General features: G+C 49.5%; 3 protein-coding genes across 12 annotated transcripts in view; 2 read left to right on the forward strand and 1 right to left on the reverse strand.

Moving 5' to 3' along the window:
* The first annotated feature begins 113 nt into the window (after window positions 1-113).
* Window positions 114-3,353, forward strand: LOC122367874. 4 transcript variants are annotated; one of them, XM_043341383.1, is made up of 2 exons: window positions 114-213; window positions 1,001-3,353. In XM_043341383.1, the coding sequence occupies exon 2, from the start codon at window positions 1,109-1,111 to the stop codon at window positions 2,522-2,524; it is 1,416 nt and encodes a 471-aa protein (XP_043197318.1). In that variant the 5' UTR covers window positions 114-213; window positions 1,001-1,108; the 3' UTR covers window positions 2,525-3,353. The 4 variants fall into 4 exon arrangements, with proteins under 4 accessions (XP_043197318.1, XP_043197322.1, XP_043197320.1 ...); XM_043341387.1 differs by having other exon boundaries at window positions 146-213; window positions 1,025-3,353; XM_043341385.1 differs by having other exon boundaries at window positions 186-213; window positions 983-3,353.
* A 187-nt stretch (window positions 3,354-3,540) lies between these two features.
* Window positions 3,541-18,816, reverse strand: LOC122367875 (MAP kinase-activated protein kinase 2-like). Of its 4 annotated transcripts, none has more exons than XM_043341390.1 (7): window positions 18,617-18,816; window positions 10,752-10,946; window positions 10,033-10,237; window positions 9,296-9,403; window positions 8,132-8,306; window positions 7,458-7,668; window positions 3,541-5,269 (listed from the first exon to the last, which is right to left on the reverse strand). In XM_043341390.1, exons 2-7 carry the CDS (start codon window positions 10,905-10,907, stop codon window positions 5,030-5,032), a joined length of 1,095 nt encoding a protein of 364 aa, XP_043197325.1. In that variant the 5' UTR covers window positions 10,908-10,946; window positions 18,617-18,816; the 3' UTR covers window positions 3,541-5,029. The 4 variants fall into 4 exon arrangements, with proteins under 4 accessions (XP_043197325.1, XP_043197323.1, XP_043197324.1 ...); XM_043341388.1 differs by lacking the exon at window positions 18,617-18,816 and adding an exon at window positions 15,494-15,851; XM_043341389.1 differs by lacking the exon at window positions 18,617-18,816 and adding an exon at window positions 15,321-15,385.
* LOC122367872 (vinculin-like) overlaps window positions 18,665-20,268 on the forward strand; it is a 41,447-nt gene continuing 39,843 nt past the window's right edge. For 3 of the 4 annotated variants that reach the window (XM_043341379.1, XM_043341381.1, XM_043341382.1), the window contains exon 1: window positions 18,697-18,936. In XM_043341379.1, the coding sequence (XP_043197314.1) occupies window positions 18,880-18,936 (57 nt within the window). In that variant the 5' untranslated portion in view covers window positions 18,697-18,879. Of the gene's footprint in view, window positions 18,937-20,268 lie in introns of all 4 variants that reach the window. The other variant, XM_043341380.1, reaches the window with a different exon arrangement.

Consider the following 20,268-nt stretch of genomic DNA (forward strand, 5'->3'; position numbering starts at 1 on the left):
TTTTTTTCTGAATAAAATCTGCCATTATAACCGGAACACAGGCTGCAGAGATGTAAAAGATGCTATTTCCTGGTAGTCATGACGTCTACTTTTAGAGCTGCCAAATTAAGGATGTTATTGAGTTGACAAAACTGACGCGGGAAACGTTTGTAATTCCTGTTGCATAATTGAATTGAATTGAATCAATTTAATTGCATTTTGCTGACAAGAAAGGTAATTTCGTGGTATTCTGCACCTTTGTACCGTTGTGGCTGGAATTTCAGCCACAACGGTACAATTTTCGTTTAAACTTTTCGCCAGTTTATTTTTGTTATTTGCAGCTCAATTTTGTCTCTTAATTCTGTAACTTGAACCCAAAATTTGATCAATAATGCTTCTGGTTTTTCATATTGGATTCCTTTTTATTGTCTGTCAGGACTTTGAGTCATGCATACATATGCTTTGATATGAAAATCCAAGCAGTGAATAAGTCGGGTGCTTAAGGCACCTATATAGGCCATGGAATAACAATTTGGACTAAGTGACCCAGATCAAAACCCTGTTCCCAATCAGGGTATGTTCCCAATAGCTCTGGAACAGGGTCAGTGACATTGTATGGTCCCAAAGTGCTTTTCGCTGAGGTTATTGTAGTGTAGCACCATTGGCACTAATTTCAGGTGTCATCCTCTATCACCATTTCACTAATACTGGATTTGATATTTTTGGTCCAATTTCCAGCAATTTCCTCTAGATACTAGTTTTTAATTAATTTTAGTACCTACCTACTTTTTCCAATTAAAATCTTTTTTCCCTTGGCTTGCAGCTGGGAAGAGTATGTCTCGCTTAGGTTCGAAATTGGAATATGATAGCCCTGGACAATGTTCTCTGGACTCAGTGGTCACTATTGCCTCTACAAAATCTTCCAATTTTTCACTGCTAGGATGTTGTAATATATGACCTTCATTGTTTGATGCAGCATTTTTCATAACCTTCATATTGTCAGTGCATGTTTTGTTTTCAGATAGCACCATTGCCACATTTGCAGGGCAATGGAACAGTTTTGAAGACACTCCCCAAGTGAGCTGCTCCACCAGTGACTGCTGTGCTCAGCCCTGCTGTAGCATCAGCGATGGGTCAGAGTCACAGCCACCACCGGCAGGGCCACGCCGCCGCCGCCGTCGCCGCGCCGGTCGACACGACTCCCTCGTTCCTGGCCAAGCTGCGTGACGCGCTGGTGGCGCGCTCCGCGGACGGCGCCGTCTCCCGCCAGCTGTTCGGGCTCGTCTTCCCGAACAACGAGACAGTAGCCGGGGTGCTGTTCGAGCACTTTGTGCGCCGCTCGCCGGCCTCCACGGGCGAGGCGCTGACGCCCGCCGACTTTGTGTCGCGCTGCGCGGAAGTGTGCGACCTGATCTCAGAGCACGATCAGGTGGAGTACCACCTGCGCGCGTTTGCCGACCGCGAGGACGCGCTGTCAGCCGAGCGGCTGCGCCAGCTCGTGCTGCAGGCGTACGACGCGGCCATGTGGGCGCACCCGAACACGGTGTCGGTCGGCTCGCTGGCCGTGGACGAGATTCTGGGCGGCGTGGCCGAGTCGGTGCTGCACGGCCGACCAGAGGTGGGCGTGGCGTTCGCGCGCAACTGGGTGCTGCAGCACTGCCCGCGTCTGCTGCGCTCCCTGCACCAATACGTGCTGCACCGGATCACTACCGGACACGCCGACCTGGCGGCGGCCGGCAGCGACACCGGCGGCCACGAGGCGGCGGCGGCGGCCGGCCCCGGCGGCGGCACGTGCGTGCTGGAGAGGGCGGCCGCCTCCAGTCTGACGGGCGTGCACCCGGCGCTGGTGTGGCTGCTCATGTGCTCGCTGCCCGAGTGCTACACGCGGCCCAGCTCGGCCGAGAGCCTGCCCTCGCTGCCGGCGCTGGCGGCGCTCGACCCCGGCCAGGCGATCGGCCGATTGGCGCAGGCGGCCGCGCCCAAACACTGGGTGTCGCTGTACAGCTCGGCCGAGCAGGGTCTGAGCGCCAGCCGGCTGCAGCACCACGTGCTCTCGTACCGCGGGCCGACCATCACACTGGTGCGCGCCGAGGAGCACCGCCTGTTCTGTGTGGCGGCGGACGTGGGCTGGCGCGACTCGCCGCACTACTGGGGCGGCGCCGACTGCATGGCCATCCAGCTGCTGCCGCAGTACCAGGTGCTCTGCAGCCACCAGGCCGACGTCATGTTCTACAACCAGTCGGCGCGCGGCCTGCCGTCCGGACTGCGCGTCGGCGCCGACCGTAAAACGCCCGCCGTCACCGTCGACAAGGATCTGAGCATGTGCTCGAGCCGCGGCGCGCCGTTCCGGCTGGAGGGCCTGGAGGTGTGGGGCTGCGGCGCGCCGGCCGCACGCGACCAGCAGATCAAGTCGCAGAAGCGCGACCAGGCGGCCATTGAGCAGCGCCGGAAGGTGAACATTATGGCGGACACAGAGTGGGGCGAGAACCCCGACCGCTATCTGCTCGAAATGTCCGGCGCCCACAAGAGCTACAACTACAACTGACGGCCGCGTCGGGCCCCGGCCGACCGGGACCGCGGCACCAGAGGTGTAGGATGGCCAGCGCTGATCGCACGCGCCAAGCCGACTGACTGGCAGCTGGTGAAGAGGTACGCTCAATCACTGCAGACGCGATCGTTCCTGCGTGCCGTGTTGGTTGCTCTGATGGGTCGGGAGCTATGCAGCGCAGGGCTTTGCGAAGCGCCAACTTGTTATTTATCTGTTAGCGTGAATGAGTTTTATGGAATATGATTTTATTTTTGAAGCTAACACCTTACGAAGAAAGGAACTTGCAATATAAGTGAGCTGTTATTTGGGGTGCTGCGGAGTCCTAACGCACATCATGATCAGTGTTGTGTTACAAAATACTTTCAGGAAGTGTTGTGTCATAATGGAATCAACTTCTAGTGATCTTGGCACGATATTTGTTTCTCATTTTTACCATCTGCTACCATCGCTCACTCCTCGCCCCTTAGTGGCCTGTTTAGATGTACGCTCATCAGTATTCTGTGTTACTCGTATTTCGCCACGTCATTAACTTACGCTGCGGGGAATGACTGTGCGGATGCCTTGGGTTCGGCCTACATAGCCGTCTTCCACTGCGGTGATGTGATGTTCCTTTGCATTCCACACGGGGCACCCGATGACTCCCACTGAGGCCAGTGCCATGCCTAGGGCGAATGTAGCGAGCGTGTGACAGTGTCGGCAATCACGTCACCCTACGACGAACTTCGAACGAACTTATTGCGCGTGTGCACGCTCGCCAGGTGCGTAAACTATGAGTATAGTAGGAGCGAGCTGTTTATGGTATGGATAAAGTCTAGTTATGTAAAAATGTGTTTGTGGCTACTGTAACGCCCATCAGTCGCGACAATCAAACCGTGATCCTCCACTTCCCGGGCATTGCATGTGCTTTGTGGCGAGCCACGTACCGGCGGCACGAACTGGGCTATCGCAGTACCCCAGCTGAGACTGGCGGCTTCCTTCCGGGTGGCCGTCCGTCAGAGTCGCGCACTCGCGAGTCGGTTAGAGGCCTTGTATTAACACCTGCAGCACCGAAAACGGCGCCAACTCGCGCTCCGTCCCGCCACTTTGGAGATTAAGACTATTTACAGTAAAACGGCCTCGATCGCTCACCCGCCCCGCGTTTGGCACACTCCCCATCGGTCCCCGTAAGGGCACTTCACGGGCCGCGCGGCCGGCGGACTGCAGCCGGGGCTCCACCGGGCCGACTGCGGTCGACGCGCGCGCGGAGGGCTCGCGGACCGTGGTGATTGCGGGCCGCGCGGGCGGGGGCGGGGCGCGAGCGGGAGTCCCGCGCACCCGCTGCATAGGTGATCGTCATAGAGTCTGCATAATTCATTGCTACATATCACAAACAAAGGGGGCGGTAGAGCGCGAGCGTGATTGTAAGCTGGCCGTGAGGGACAGAGGTTTGTTTCAAGCATCTCTAGAGAACCAAAAAACTCATATGCGGCAGATTTGAGTCCGCTGATGTTGTCGGTACATTTGATTCAGATACCACGGCGGCCGCGCCTCAGACAGCCGGCCCTCCGCAGACCTCACTGTCGCACGAATTCTATGATCTCACGGTTTCACTTAAACACGGTCGAGCCGTTAAAACATTCACTCCACACAGCTCCGAACATCTCGTTATACCGTCGAGTCGGTTAGACCGCCCGGCGCGCGGGTTAAACGCTGAACGCGAACTACGACTCGAACAGCTGGGGACGACGCCAACATCGTCCGCCGGAATCCTCCGGCGGAGGCCGAGGCCGGACAACGCAGCGCTCCCCGGCCGCTTCACTAACCCATGCAGGGAGGGTCAACACAACCCAGGCGAGCGGTCTCCGAGTCGACTGTTGATGCAGTCGTGGCTTTTGGGGAAGTCGCCACAGGCCGTACGCACCAACTAAGACCGTTCTTCGCCCCCCCCCCTCTCAGACGTTGTCGCGCGCGTCATTATATCATACGGGAGTACGTCGATCAGTTGCATAGACTAAAGCGGCGCAGTCGAGTTGTGAGACGCCGGCGGACGGCGGGGTCTCCACCGGCCGGGAGTGACACGCTCACCGCCACTCTGCACACACATACGTTCACACCAGTCCCTTGTCACACGTTCACACGTCTCACAGGCTCAGAATGCCTCTCACCGGCCGCCGCCCCGAGGGTGAATCTCTGGCCGCTCTGTCTCTGTGGTGAGCCGAGTGCAGCTCAGTCTCACTGCTCAGTCGCGGCACCACTGCGCTCACCAGTTCCAGATTATGCGAGACGAGCGCGACCGGGTGACTTGCTCTGGCCTCGTGACGCCCTGGGCCTGGCCCGCCGCGGGCCAGGTGGTCAGGGAAGTGGACCCGGGCGCCGGACCCTCTGGAAGCCGCCTCTCGGCCTCCGACGGTGGCCGCGGAGGTACCGCCGCTCCTCTCCTCGGCCGTCCACTCACGGTAAAACGACATCCAAAAATAAGACGGGCGCTGGCGGTGAGCCGCCGCGCGCGCTCGCCGCGGCCTCTCACATCTGCATCGGCTGGGCGGCGGCCTGCTCGGCGGCCGCCGCGTTCGCCCGGTTCCGCCGCTTGGCCAGCAGCGAGTTGTCCGAGTTGGCGATGCTCTTGAGGTTGATCTGGTCGTAGTCGACGCGCATGGTGGCGAGCGAGCGGGTCATCTCGTCCTGCACCTCTGGCCACTGGTCCTCCTCCTCCTTCAGCACCTGGGCCGTGCAGAGCGGCGTCTGCGGCACCTCGGCGTATTTCTGCAGACAGACACACAGAGGTCAGGGAACGCACAGACACACAGACGGAGGTCAGAGGGCCACAGAGCGGCGTCTGCGGCACCTCGGCGTATTTCTGCAGGCACAGATACAAATAGAGCTTGAAGACCAGCCGGCCGTTGCCGGACAGAGGGACAATAGGCAGGAAGTGTGCAAAGAGGATATACCTTAGCGTCATTAGGACTGCATGGTGAAGGAGACTCCTGTGTCTTTCACTATGCAGTCCTATGCAGTATGCAGTCCACTGGCGCGCATCAAACAGGTCAACTTGATAAGTGGATCATGTCTTATCAAAGCGAAAGACGGAATGGCAAAGAATGAAACAATAGAGGCAACTCGAGTGGTCGAGGTTCGTATACGAAAAGCAGTAAGCACATTTCATTCTACCAAGTGTGAAAAAAATGTACCCCAGTTTATGTTTACGTGTTAACCCGCGCCCTGCTGGGGGGGGGGGGGGTGTTTGAACACCCCCCCCCTTGTGGTTTTTGGTACACCTTATCATACATCAATTCTACACATGTTGTGAAAATTTCAGACCAAGGTCATTCAAGGTCAGGTCACCAGGTCACTTGAAGTGACCTCACCTCATAAAAAGTTTCAATGTCTGTCATAGCTACACCGAGTGACCGATCGCTTTGAAACTTTCAGCGATTGCTAAGAACAATAGCATGTACAAAATGTATATCTCAGAATTTTGATATCGATGACCTAAGGTCAGGTCAATTTTGCGACCTCCCCATTATAAGTCAATGGGAGAAAATTGAAATGCGCCTAGTCTTTTGGACGAAAGAAATTATAAACACTCCCAAACACTGAATTACAAGTGGTTTAGACACACTGAACATGAAAATGGTGTCCGTGACCCCTGTTTATGCCCTGAGGTCATCTTAGGTCACGAATGGTATCTAACAGTTTTTCGCAAATAACTTTTGATAGAGGCACGCTAGAGCGATGAAAACGCCTTAGATGTGTTCAGCTCGACGATACGAATCGACTGATATGCAACATGACCCTTTCCGGTCAGGTCATGACCTTGACCTGAGGTCAAATTTTCAAGTTGACCTTTCAAGGTCAAGTTATAGTTCATTCGATGCGTCTTGACGAGAGAAACACGATGCCGGTAAAAGTAAGCTCGTACAAGGCTTGGGTCAAAAGTTATTGCAGAAAAACTGTTTCCGAAAAATCGGCTATTTTTGCAGTTTTTGCCCCCTGCAAGCAAAACCGTTGACGTTAGGTCAAATCTGAGAAAATTACTCAGAAAGGGCGTTAATAGGGCTATCGAATGCGCTTTTCCGTGGCGCTGTAGCTCTATTGGTTCCCAAGTTATGCGCTGGCTTCTTGGAAATTGTCGACATTCGACCTGGAAATCAACGAAATTTTGCCTTCAATGACCTCTGGTGACCTGACCTTTGACCTGACCAAAAAATTGACTGAAGTGATTTCGTCATTATTTTTGACGCTCTTTCGAACGCCGCCTTCCGCGTATCGCTACGTGGCCCAGGAGCCCAGTTAGAAGGGGGGGGGGGCGTTCAAACACCCCCCCCCCCAGCAGGGCGTGGAAATCCAGGACCCCCAGCCGGGCGCGGGTTAAAGAGCATTACATAATGCTCTAGATACGACATGGTCTTCCCGTATATTGATAGATGCATTGGGGCCCATGAATATAACCCGTCAAGACTGATGAATAAATCATCCGACCAGTCCAGATATATCCCGATCCCGTCGGGCGTGAACGCTGCCTTTATCTCACCCTCAATGGCCCCGGCGCCGTCCCAGCACTCTCAGCAGATTGGTCCCCGAATCATCATACACACCTCGGCTCACAAATCACCAATATCAATGTGCATAAATCCAATATCGCGGCCACAGCCGCCCCGTTAGCGGCGACCCGTCCCCGGTCCCATGCATTACCCATCGGCGCCCGTCGGAGGGTCGTGAGGCGCGCCCGTCGGAGGGTCGTGAGGCGCGCCCGTCGGAGGGTCGTGAGGCGCCCGGCGGAGGGTCGTGTGGCGCTCGGCGGAGAGCCGTGAGGCGCGCCCGGCGGAGGGCCGTGTGGCGCCCGGCGGAGGGTCGTGGGGCGCCCGTCGGAGGGTCGTGAGGCGCGCCCGTCGGAGGGTCGTGAGGCGCGCCCGTCGGATGGCCGTGAGGCGCGCCCGGCCGTGGCACTCACCGCGATCCACTTGTGTCGCATCACGTCCTCGATGGTGGGACGGTGCTGCGGGTTCGTCTTGAGCATGTCTCTGATGAGCTCCTTGGCCTCCTTGCTGACGTTGCGCCACTCGGGGTTGGGGAAGTCGTACTCGCCGGCGCGGATCCGCTTCTTCATGCCGGGCGAGATGGCCAGGCCGTGGTTACTGTAGAACGGCGGGAAGCCGCACAGGCTGCCGGGAGGAGAGGGGTGGTCAGGGGGCAGGTCAGACGGCAGGGCGTGGGGCAGGTCAGAGGACGGGTCAGATGGCCGGGCACGGGGCGGGTCAGACGGCATGACGCGGGGCAGGTCAGAGGACGGGTTAGAGGGCCGGGCACTGACGAGCCGGGTCGAGGTCAGAGTGGTTACATAACGGTCGGAGTCAGTGAAGTGTCTGGGTCAATACTCCTCACAGATGAAACCTGCTCCCCTGGGTCCGTGGACATTAGGTCTATCTTAGAGTGCATCGATCTTGGAGCGGCCCCGGTGCCGAACCACCACTAACTTATTCACCGGCAATAACCGACCGGGCCGACCCGTTAGTGGAAGTTGGTCGGCGCCCTGCCCACACCCTGCATCCAGAGTACGGGACAGCTCGCGGCACCGCCCCCACTGCTGGCGAATTTCGTCTGACCGTCCCGTCGCCGGGCACTCACAGGATGTACATGATGACTCCCAGGCTCCAGATGTCGCACGAGCGGTCGTACTTTTCCGGGCCGAGCACCTCCGGCGCCACGTAGTAGGGCGTGTAGCAGGGCGTCTGCAGCGAGTCGCGCGCCAGGATCTCCTTGGCGAACCCGAAGTCGGTCAGCTTCAGCACGCCGTCCTCGCCTGACGACAGGGAATGGAGGAGCGGTGAGACAGGAGACACAGAGCGGTGAGGCAGAGACACGGAGCGGTGAGGCAGGAGATATGGAGTGGCGAGACTTGGTCATGGAACGAGGAGACAGGAACACGTGGAACGATGGCCAGAGAGTGGTCAGCCAAAATAGTCACACACAGTCACGGACCATGGCCAGAAACGCTGGCAGCGGACAGAAATAACGCCGAGTTGGCTAGCACAGTGTTCATACCTAGAAACGCTGGTCACGAACAAGCATTTAATGTAAAACGCCGAAATGTACACGTCAACAAAGTCGCTGCAGGCTACACTGCACTGCAGGCACCCAGAGTGACGAATTATAGAATAGAGCTTCCAGTGATCATGCTGTATCGTACAACGGAAACCTTGCACAACAGAAACAGTACTGCGTGTCATATTTTATTTTACCGGAAATAATGCGCCACGATGGTCAAAAGTAGAACGAACGTATTGACTGATCACTTTGTGATGTAGCATGATGCTGATTTTCATTGTTACCCACTAACACATCGACGCCAACTACGTAGTTTGTTTGAAACCAATCACGCCCCACCTGATTGAACATGTATCAATCCAGGAAAACCTGAATTCCCACAACTATCGATATCTTGCAGCCCAGGTGGGCGCCGCAGTGACAGTCGGCGGCCCGGCCGTAAATATTGATCTGTTCGGGTGGCGAGCTAATCCGGACCTCTGCTCTGCCGAGCGAGCGCTAAAAAATGACACTAATATGGCCGATAGGAATCAGCAGCGATACCGGAGGCGCGCGGTGAATGTAATCGTCGGCAAACTTGCCTAACTTCGGTGGTTTAGGGGAGGGGTGGGTATAATCATCGGTAAACTATCGTATCTTTGGCGGTGTAGAGAGTTGATTGGTATAATCGCTGCCGTTGGCAAACTCCCGTAACTTTGGTGTCGTAGGGGGATGGTGGGGTATAAAGGCCGGTAAACATCGTACCTTTGGTGGTGTAGAGAAGGTTCTCCGGCTTGAGGTCGCGGTGCGCTATGTTGACAGAGTGCAGGTGATAGACGGCCATACAGATGGAGTGGACCACCTCGGCCGCCTCTGCGGAACAGGAGGGTAACATACGTCACACATAGACACGTCACGCACGGCCGTCACAGCCGACAGCCGGGCCCAGCGCCGCCACAGTTGCAGGGGCGCCCCCCCCCCCCTCCCCCCCCCACTAGCCGCAAACCCACCGGTAGATGCGGCTGATACAACACCGCAGCACTGACAGCCAGTTCGCAGTGTGGGCGGCACAGGAACACCAAAGTATGCAGTACAGGACCGATCCACAAGGGCGGCACGGCGGTCGGATTGCGTACTCCACACACACAGTGCCCACGCCACACACACGCCACAATACCGATAAATACGTAACACATAAATCATCCGACGCCGTATGAGGATAACAAGATAAATCGTCCGATTTCCGGGGAAGCCGGACACAAACGCTATAGGAAATGTCACCTTCTCGGAAGTTTCCGATCAATAAATACCAACAACGGGACATTTCAACAAGAACGCCAGACAAGTCACAAATAGGTTATTATTCCCCAAACCGCTTGTGGAACAGATTCACGAAATTGTGCCTGTGTGTAAATGACTTCTCTTTGGATTAAGTAGGTACCTTCACGCAACTCCCGTATATGCGGGCTAATCTATGAGGATCTGGCGCGCAGCTGACGTACCGCGTTCGGTGAAGGCGCCGTTGGGCCGGTCCTGGATGCGCTGGAACAGCTCGCCGCCCTCCATGCACTCCATGACGATCAGCAGACAGCGGTTAGTGCCCTGCATGTTCTCGTACACGGCGTGGATGTTGACGATGTGCGGGCAGGCCGAGGCGCGCCAGTGGATGTCCACCTCGCGCCGCGACTTGGGGTTATCGCGTAAAATCTGCCGCACACAGGGCCGGGCGGGCCGGGCGGTCAGTAGCCGCAGTGTACCCAACAGGGAGTCAGCAGTCACCCTCCGGCCGCCGCCGGTATCAGGCCGGTACCAGCGGGAGGCGGATGGTCCCGAGCGGCGACTCTCAGCCATGCCGTGAACGGTCAACAAACACGGGCTGACTCAGCGGGGAAGACAGCCGGTGAAGTGTTCCACGACGGCGATAAACGACTGCTATCGGAAATGAAAGGTGGGCGGGGGCGGGACGTAATCCCTAGGTCGGTACTTTAATGCCAGCACACATAAGGAAGAACCGAGACCATTCCATGAAAATTAACCCTTAAAATACCACGAAGCATAAGAAGCGCATCAGAAACGTACATAGGAATCGCCCTTGCAAGATTTTGATAATCTTTTAGGAAACTATCGAGAATGCAAAACAGCGATTAAAAGCTCAGAGCACTAGGTCTGGAGACGTAGGAGACATCGACCGGCTTCAATTCATCCGGCCGGCAGAGCTCACCTTGAGGGCGTATTTCTTTCCTGTGGCCTTGTGGACGCACGCCAGCACCTTTCCGTTGATGCCGAGCCCGAGCACATGACTGGACAGCGTGTAGTCATCGCTGATGGCATGCTTCTTGGGCACCAGCGGCTCGCGCACGGGAAAGGTGATATTCATAACGTGCTAATGGGTGCAGCAGCGGCGGCACCACCCTTTCTGGAACAACCACAGACCCTGTGTGAGCGCACGGGAGTAGCGTGGCTTATCTGCGAGACACACAGAAACACTGGCAACTGAATCAAACGTATGCGGTAAATACGAAACAAATTACTGACATATTACGTAGAACTGTGAAACAAAATCAAAATAACAGACAAAAAACATTATGTACCCGGAAGTTCATATTATGTTAACAGTAACGCAGCAGGCCGATCGATAGCAGGCCATTTTTTCTAAACACAAGTTTCAATGGATAGGCAATGAACATCAAGTAGGCTAACTAAAGGCACGAGTCAGCATGAACACATCGGCACGGTCATGGTATGAGCATTAATCTTCCTTTTTGTTCGTGTAACTCTCATCCCTTGACTCAGTCTATTCCACGAATCTGTCACAGTATGACATGTTTCACGACAGAGACGCGGAGGTGCGATACGTGACACTGTGGGCGTAAATATTATGGTGGGGTAACTTAGCGTGACTTATCAGCACCGAGTGGGCGCAAAAAGCGATGTACCTTGGAGAGAGCACGTGCCAAAAAAGCAATGCTTTCCACTCAAATGCCACAAAGCATGCAAGTGCTAGCATAGCAGCCAGCTTTATAGAGTTCAGAGCGGCCAGCCAATGGAGAGTGCTGCGGCATATGGGCCATTTGCAGGCGTGTGTCTGTCACGTTAGTGCGGTACACATAGGAAGCATCTCGTTATGACTAATGATATACGTCGATTTATGAAAAAAACCTATGCCCACTTAAGTCACGTAACTGGATAAATTGTACAATTCTAATTGTAGATTGAAAGAGCCGTCATTATCAACAAATCACCGATGTCCAGTGATGACATCAGGGTAAATGATCGGGAAAAGTGGGAGACAATAAGCGTTATAAAGGGGAGACCCGGATGGTATGAGCCATCGCAGTTTTGAAGAAGTGATGCGTATTTTTACACATTTGACCACGTAAACTGGTAGCAGCCATTTCGTTATACAACCCATGAGATTTCCAAAATCTTCCTCAGTCTCCTTTGGCAATGAGCGGTGATAAAAGCGTTTTTACCCTCTTCGAGTAAAATACGGTACATACAGAAAATTCGTGATTAATGTGAGCCAGACTCGTCTTATTATGTCATATCACCTATAACATAAAGTTTAAAGCATGTAAATGAAGACAAGGCAGACAATTTGAAATTTTCTTGCAAGATTATGAGCTGAGATGCTACGTGCATTCTGGCATCTTAACTGGGAGGTTCAGGCCACCCACTCTCCTGGGTCTCCCCTACAACCAACCATGAACGATTTTACCCACGCTTATACGCCTAGACCTAGGCTAATTGTGATATACGCAAGCACGTCGGAGAACATAGTGTTCTCTAAAAAAAGTATGACGTAGAGAAAGAGCGCAAGTTAAGCATTGTGCTGAGTGTGCCAAAAGTATTCTATGCCGGTTCAAACCCTGGGTTCAAACTGCCGATAAAGGTTAAATAGATCGTGGATTAAATCATACAGCGATTTGACCAGTAATTTGCATGCTCCATTGACTAATGACTATACTTCATTGGCGCTAAATGTAGACATGGAGAGTACCAACCAGAAACAGGCCTGCACGCTGCGTACGTGGAGGTCCGGAAATATTCAAACTTTTTATGCAAATTCAACGATGCCAGAAAATCTTTCCCGATTATTTTCCGATGGAACGTCGCCTCGGAGCGATTCGCACATCCGGTGTGGTGCCTCTGCCCCCTATTGATTCAGCCAGCACATGCGGCTTCATTAGCCCATGGGTCTATCCCTCGCTAGTCCTGACTGGAGCTAAAAGAGGGCGTCAGGTTACCAGCCCCTTCCTGCAGACTGCGCAGATACTCGATCGGGGAAGAAGTGGATTGTAACAATGGCAACAAGAACTGCATAAGATGGTGTGAAAGGTCAGTATCCCACAATGCATTGTCATTTCACTGTCAAATCATCTTCAATTGAACATACTGCAGCTTTCAACTATAATATTGCACTGGAACATATCAGGCATGAAAAAGGATAACAAATTTGGAATGCTGGTGATAACATGTTCATCTGGCAATGTATAAATCTCTCAGAATCATTCTATGAAAAAAAACAAAAAATCTGCAAAAGAATGAAACTATAAAATATGAGCAAATAAAACTACTGCAATTAAAATAGGTAGGTAGCCTATGCACAATAAGCTAACCCAAAGGTAAATTCTTGCAAAGATAAAAAACTGAGCAACAACATTTTGTTGCTTAAATACCTTAAGGTATTTATCACAGGCATTCAGGTTTCTGGACCTGCTGTTCTAAGCACCATGGTAACCCTTCTGACAAATGGTATGCATTTCAACTCATTTGGACACATTAGACATGGTCCAGACATTGCACAGGACCAACTTTAAACATTGATCAATAATAAAGATGCTAAAACCGCTGCCATAGTAGCACAGATACCAAAATTATCAACTGCAGTCCAGTATTTTGCCAGTCACCATTCACTCCAATGGCATGTAGATAGCTGAAAATTTAGCAAAAACATGCATAGTTTCATGGATGACTGTGAGCCCTTATGAAGGATGCCACCAGCTCTACATTTAACCCTCGCCCGCACATGGGGGGGTGGTTGCCACCCCCCCCCCCCCCCAGGTAGTCTTTCTGCTCTGCACTCAACATTTTTAGAGCTAGAAGGCTGATTTTTCGCATAGCTGCTCCTCTATCCTTTCTTGATGTCCACTGAAAATTTCAAGTTTCTGTGATTTTTGGTTTAGGAGATATGACCTTGTTTTTCAGGTCATGTCATGACCCAAATGGCCAATTCTCAACATCTTTCGTTTGCCATGGGCCTTGTGAGCTTTTGACACCCTGATTTCGGCCTTTTTTGCCAGTCTTACCTCCCACCTATCATGGAACATGTTGTTCGACGATGTACAGGGGTCAAGGTCAGGGTCAAGGTCAACCTAGGTCATCTAAGATAATTGCGTTTTAGGCAAGCTGAATTTACTTTTTGTGAAGTTTTTTTACTGCATTTTTGGTAAAAGCTTCTCAGATCATGATTTCATGTGATATGGACCCAAAAACAATCGGTGCACACATCAGTATACACACAGACACACACAGACATACAAACACATATAATTGACCTTGACCTAACTTGACCTGAAATGACCTCAGCAGCAAAATTTTGGTCGGATAGTGTGACAAAGAGGTTCTAGCTGGCTTGGCACCAGAAAACAGCATCGTCATCGGTATTTGATAAGCAGCGCACTTGATATCCAACGGTGACCCAAAACAGCAACATTTTTTAGTTTGACCTGACCTGGAAGGTCAATGACTGACCTGAGAAGGTAAAACTGGGTATCATTGGATTCGTCTCTTCTCAAAGAATCTTTTTGGTCTTTACTGCTAAGCTCTATCTCCAACAGGAACGAAATGGCGCGGGGGGGTGGCAACCACCCCCCCCCCCCCATGTGCGTTCTAGGATGGGAAAATAGCATGTGCGGGCGAGGGTTAAGATTTCAAAAACTGTCAACTGAAGACACTTATAAAGCATATAACTGTATTGTCTATTACACCATGAGCCTCAAAGCCACTCTTTTATTTAATATCCATTTTATTATCCTATCAAACTGTTGTTAATGCATAACAGTCTTGGTTTGAACACATCACTGGACACAACTGGACACATCACACAACTCTCTTTTGAGCTCTATAAGCACTGCAAAAAATATGGACAGTTTAATTATGCTATTGCTATGGGCTTGTTCCAGTGGTTCCTCCAGCCTCATCTAAGCTCCTCTAACCTTATCTCATTTAAAAAAGTTGTTCCTGTCACTCCCCTAAGCTCCTCTAAGCTCATCCCAATTTGACATCTCGCCACCACTATTTACCTCCTCCCTCATCCCACAGAAAAGTGATATAAGCCTAGTAATATAATCCTGAATTGCTTATAAGTGAGATTTGAGTGATGTGGAATTGTAAATGATTTTGGGATTACAGCCATTACAGCCAGCCCAGCAAACAGCTGATTTCCTCACAAAAATGTTCCCTTGGCTGCTCTTAAATGGCTCTCGTCGACGCTCATCAATCACATAGTTCCACTTTGACTTACCATTGGAACAGACCCTATGGCAAACAAATTCATGAATTCATATTTAAGAAGACAGCAAAAACCAATAACAACAAAGTGTTATACATAATATGATATAAATTCAAATGGAGTCTCATAGCCAAAAATGCAAATAATTTATCATTTCATTTTTTTCAATGCCAATCATTCAACTCTGAAAGTTGACAAAATTTCCTTTTAAATTTTACAGAACAAATATGAATATCAAATTATTAACAATGATGGGTACACAAATGACTAACTTACGCAGGAAATGAAACAATAAAAGGAACCACCCATCTCAATCTGCATCGTTATCCAGTGGCAATACCGTGGTCAGACGAGACCACAGACGAGACATCGAGGGCCTACTCTCAAAGGAAATGAATGAAAATTGAGGAATATTACATGAGACATCAGATGAAGGGTTAGGTATTTACCTTGCTGAAGATATTCTCGGTTCTAATCAAGGCTATATAACCGTTCTAATGCACCCAAAAATATAGCTGACCGAAAAACCACTCCACACACAAGGCAGCCAAGTGAAAAGAAATAAATGAGTGGGGTGTTCGGAGACTGACGCGCCATAAACGCCTCTCAACAAGAATATGGAAGCAATTTTCCAAATCTATCTAAAAATATTGCTTGAATCATTGTCTTTATTGATTCCAATCGTGTCAGAGAACTCAAAATGATATTCAATTAATTTTTAATGACATGCAAATGTATACGAGTAAATTATATTAGATCTAATCTATGGAAAAAAAGTCAAATTCGCACACATGCTCGCATATTTACGTCTGGACAACGAGTTGCGTTGGAGAGGCCGGAAATAGTGGCGATTTCAGGACCGCAAGAATGGACCGTCATTGGAATGATTCTTTTTTAAACCGTGCACTGTTTTCGGCCGGAATTTAATAGTTGATACAAAATATTTTGTAATTACGTTGTCACCAAGAATGAATGCAATCAGGGCTAAATTTTTAATACTATTGCATTTTGTCAAGAAGCATATAGTGCTGTTATGTTGCAGTTTTAGCGCGTTTGTTACAAAATATGAAGCGAATAAGCGTCAGTGTAATTCATCAACAGTGCCAGAAGTTAACTTGATGGAAAGATATGCTAATTGCTCTTGTCCATCCACTAAAATTTATTAAATATTTTGCTTTGTGTATTCCAAAAGGAGAGGGAACCATTTCATTTGTGCCTTCATGTCAGAATTGAAGGTGGATCATTAAATTTTCAACGCAGTTTACAAACAAGCATTTCAATTTGGTCTTTCTCGTTTATAAGCAGTGGCTAAGAAAAGGTTGATCAATCCTGAAGTTCAGTCATCGTACCTCAACTTGGCAGCAAGATTCCCCAAGGACAGAGGATATATTGTATACATGTCCTGTAAATCAAAACAAACAAGCATTTGGTCTTTCTCGTATATAAGCAGTGGCTAAGAAAAGGTTGATCAATCCTGAAGTTCAGTCATCATACCTCAACTTGGCAGCAAGATCCCCCAAGGACAGAGGATATATTGTAAACCTGTCCTGTTAATCAAAACATTTTTGTGCCTACAAAGGCTTAAGTTATCTGTGGTGTGTTCGGAGTTAGGCTATATGGCTGTTTTTGTTGTATGTTTATGTGGAGATTGAATATAACTGTGACCCTGTGCTTGTTTGTATACTTACGGTCAAACAGGGAACAGCACATTCACATAACATACTCAGTACCTAACTCATAGCTGAACCCTGCAGGATCTGTACTTGTTCATGTCTCGAGCATTAACAAAGCACTAAAGTAGCTTAGTAATCATTTCCCACATTTTTTGAGCATCTAACATGACATACAGCAGTGCAGAGCAGCTTCAGAGAAGAAACACTTTAAATGCACAGACTCACACCAGCCACCCAATGAGCCAGTTCCTCAGTTGACTGTTTCTCTGGATGCAGCTTGGCAATGTGAGCTATAAGTCTAACTTTTGGCAAGTTGAAGGTTAGCAGGTAAGATTGAGTTAGGGTGAGTACCTACCTATAACTGGGTGCTACTGCCATGCAGGTCTTGGGTAGGCTGCTAATATGTGTGATGATTGAGGTTAGGTCAGCTGTCAGGTTAGTCAGGTTCAGGTATGCTCATTGCTCAGGTCACATTTTTATGGACATTTGGCAAATTAAAAACTAGCAATCTAATCTCAGCTAACCCAACTAAACATACACAACTATACTGACTATAGGAACTGAGCACCTACCTACTTGTGCCTACATCTCATACCACGTCAAAGTAGAGTTCCTTGGTGGAAGATTACCCTCAGTACTTTTTATCCCAGCCCTGTAAAGAAAACTAATACTTCTAAGCTCTGAGTCACTGCTAGCCATCCACAGGAAGAAACGCTGAGACTGAGAGCTTTGCCATTGTATATTGGACCAATAATGACTATCACGAATGACTATGAACACATAATATGATCACCTCGTTGCATGGATTGTCACATTGACAATCCTTCTTTGACAATCCTTTACTACAATCCTTTTTTCAAGAAATACAGTGATGATGATTAACATCAAAATCAACATAAAGTGGATTTAGTGATCCAAGCTTTCTCCTCCAGTAGCAATGGAATGATCGCATGTTTCATTTGCCAGACACTGAGTATACTGATGCACTGGCACATTACAATCTGCATAGCATCTAAGCATAGTAAAACTGCCCAAGTCCATTCATTCTAGATTTAAACTTGATAGTTAGCACTAATTTATCTTGCTGTTGTAAGTTATCATTCAATATTCATACCAATACATCAATATGCGCTCATCAGTCAACATTTTCTGGCATGATCCTGCTCAGCGTGCTCTTCAGTATTGCTCCAAGGTCTGCAATACTATAGCTTGTTTTTGGACAATAAGCTCTTTTAATTTTACTTTTTCCTGCTGATATATGAGCCCGATCAACTTGCGTTTATCAACCAAAATTTCATAACTTGTTCAACTTGATATTGATATTGCTCAGGAGTCAGGAGCTCTGTCAGCCTCCTGGATACTTAAGATTGTTTTCGGTAAAACTTCAGTTTTTTACATTAAAGAAACACAATTTTGATTTGTTTTCAGTCAACATGCTTCTTAAATATGATATAAGTCAATCTTCAGGGATTCAAAACGTCCAACAAAACGACGTACAAGAGCAAGAAAACCAACAGATAAACTAAAAAATGGCCTTGGAACAGAGCCAAGTGGTGCTCCATTTGTTTGTTTACAATGATTGTAGTGCTGATGTATTTTTAGGACTCTGAACGTCGGCTTATAAAAAATGAAACGTTTTTACAAAAGTTGTAAGGCAAGTAATATTTATCTGAAAGAACTAAAATATTCAAAAGCCAAACACTATGAAATACATGAATCGGAACGAAAAAGTAACCCAAAAATCCAGCCTAATCACCGACTCCTAAAACTGCAATACAATCAGCACTTTTCCCCGCAACTCGTTGTCCAGACGTAAATATGCCACATGCTCAAGGTAATGCTACCAAATCCCAACGCTCAGCTGACCACATTTCTTTTGTCATCTACTGGTGATCTTACCGCGAAGGAGCCCCTCTGGCTAGAAATTCGCGAGCTTCGCTGCAGATTCCGAGTACCGAGCCACCCATTGGTTCTCTCACGGCCTTGGCCGTCGCTCCTCCTGAGCGGAGTACGCGCGCGAGGGGGCGCGCGTGGAGGCCGTCCCGGAGGAGGTACTCCGTGCGCGGTGTGCGCCCTCGAGGCCGGAAATCACACCGACTGTGGTCAGTGGTGGTGTCTGTGCGTAGTGCTGTAGCTTTATCCGCCATCCAGAGGCACTGAAAATGCCAGTGTTTCACACGAAAACGATCGAGAGCATTTTGGAGCCTGTAGCTCATCAGGTAAGTTCAGTTCGTCTCTCTCTCGTCACCTGTCGAATGATGCCGATTGCCGGGGTGGATTTAGCTTGAGCTACGGGAAGTCAAAAGATTCGAAAACCGCTCGTCGTTCTCTCACTACCATCCTTGAATAAGAGGACGAATGAATGAATGAATGAATGAAAAGTGGGTGGATGAATGATTGAATGAATGAATGAATGGTTTGGTGAATGAATCTCTAAATGAGTGAAATGATGCATGTATGATGATGAATGAATAATTGATTGAATAAATGAACCAACGAATGAATGACAAGTGTACCTATCAGTCAATCGTTTATGTAATGAACTATTGGCATTTACTTCCGCCGTGCGTGCGTCTGGAAGGCATGTTGTTGTTGTGGTATAGGGCTAAGGGCCCGTAGCAACTTGGCTCTTGCGTCCAACTGGAAGGCATGGCGCCGTGCTACATTGGTGTGCATTCCCGCGCCCCGCTGGGGGGGGGGGGGCAGAATCTGCCCCCTCCCGTTTTTCGCCAATAACTTCTAAACGCGTTACGCCAGCGACGTCAAGCCTTCCGTACCCTATCATACATCAATTTGACACGTTCCCTGAAAATTTGAGCGAAATCCGTCGGAAAATGTTTGAGAAATTGACGTTTTAGTGACTTCATGTTTGCCATTTTCGCCTCAAAAACGGCAAAATTTCCAACGCCGCTAACGTCTTCATTTTTAAAGGAATCAAGACGTAACAAAAAAAGATTATACGTGATTCTACTTTGTCTATCAAATGGCCATCTTGATTTTCTGAAAATTTTGGATTTTTTTCCCAATTTTAAAAAAACTGACTTTTTGGGAATATAATTATAAAATCCAAAATTTTGAGTGTATCGCAAAAACCGGAGTATATGTCAGAGAAGTGGTCTATGTGCACTACTTACAAATTTCTAGAAGAATCGGTTCAAAAATGTGGGAGTTATTCAAAAATTTATGACGTCACGACACACAAAAATTTTGAAAAATGATTTTTTTGGAAGTTCCAAACCTCGTACGGAAACAAAAATAGCACCATTCTATTCGCCGTGAAAAAAACTGCATCAGATAGACACCTTTTTAGGCCTTAACCCTCGCCCGTATGGGGGGGGGGGGTCGAACGGACCCCCCATGGTTTTTCGCGAATAACTCGCGTAAAAAGCGGCCGATCGCGACGAAACTTTCAGTACCCTCGCATTCATCAATTTCACACCTACCCTGAAAATTTCATGACCCTGACCTAAATGACCTTTGACCTGTGACCTGCTTAGTGCTTTTCGAGACCATGTTTGGCTGCCCTAGGAAAAAAACCATCAGGATTTTTC

Source organism: Amphibalanus amphitrite, unplaced genomic scaffold (genome assembly GCF_019059575.1).
Source record: "Amphibalanus amphitrite isolate SeventyFive unplaced genomic scaffold, NRLGWU_Aamphi_draft 000902F_arrow, whole genome shotgun sequence".
In the NCBI taxonomy this organism is placed as follows: Eukaryota; Metazoa; Arthropoda; class Thecostraca; order Balanomorpha; family Balanidae; genus Amphibalanus; species Amphibalanus amphitrite.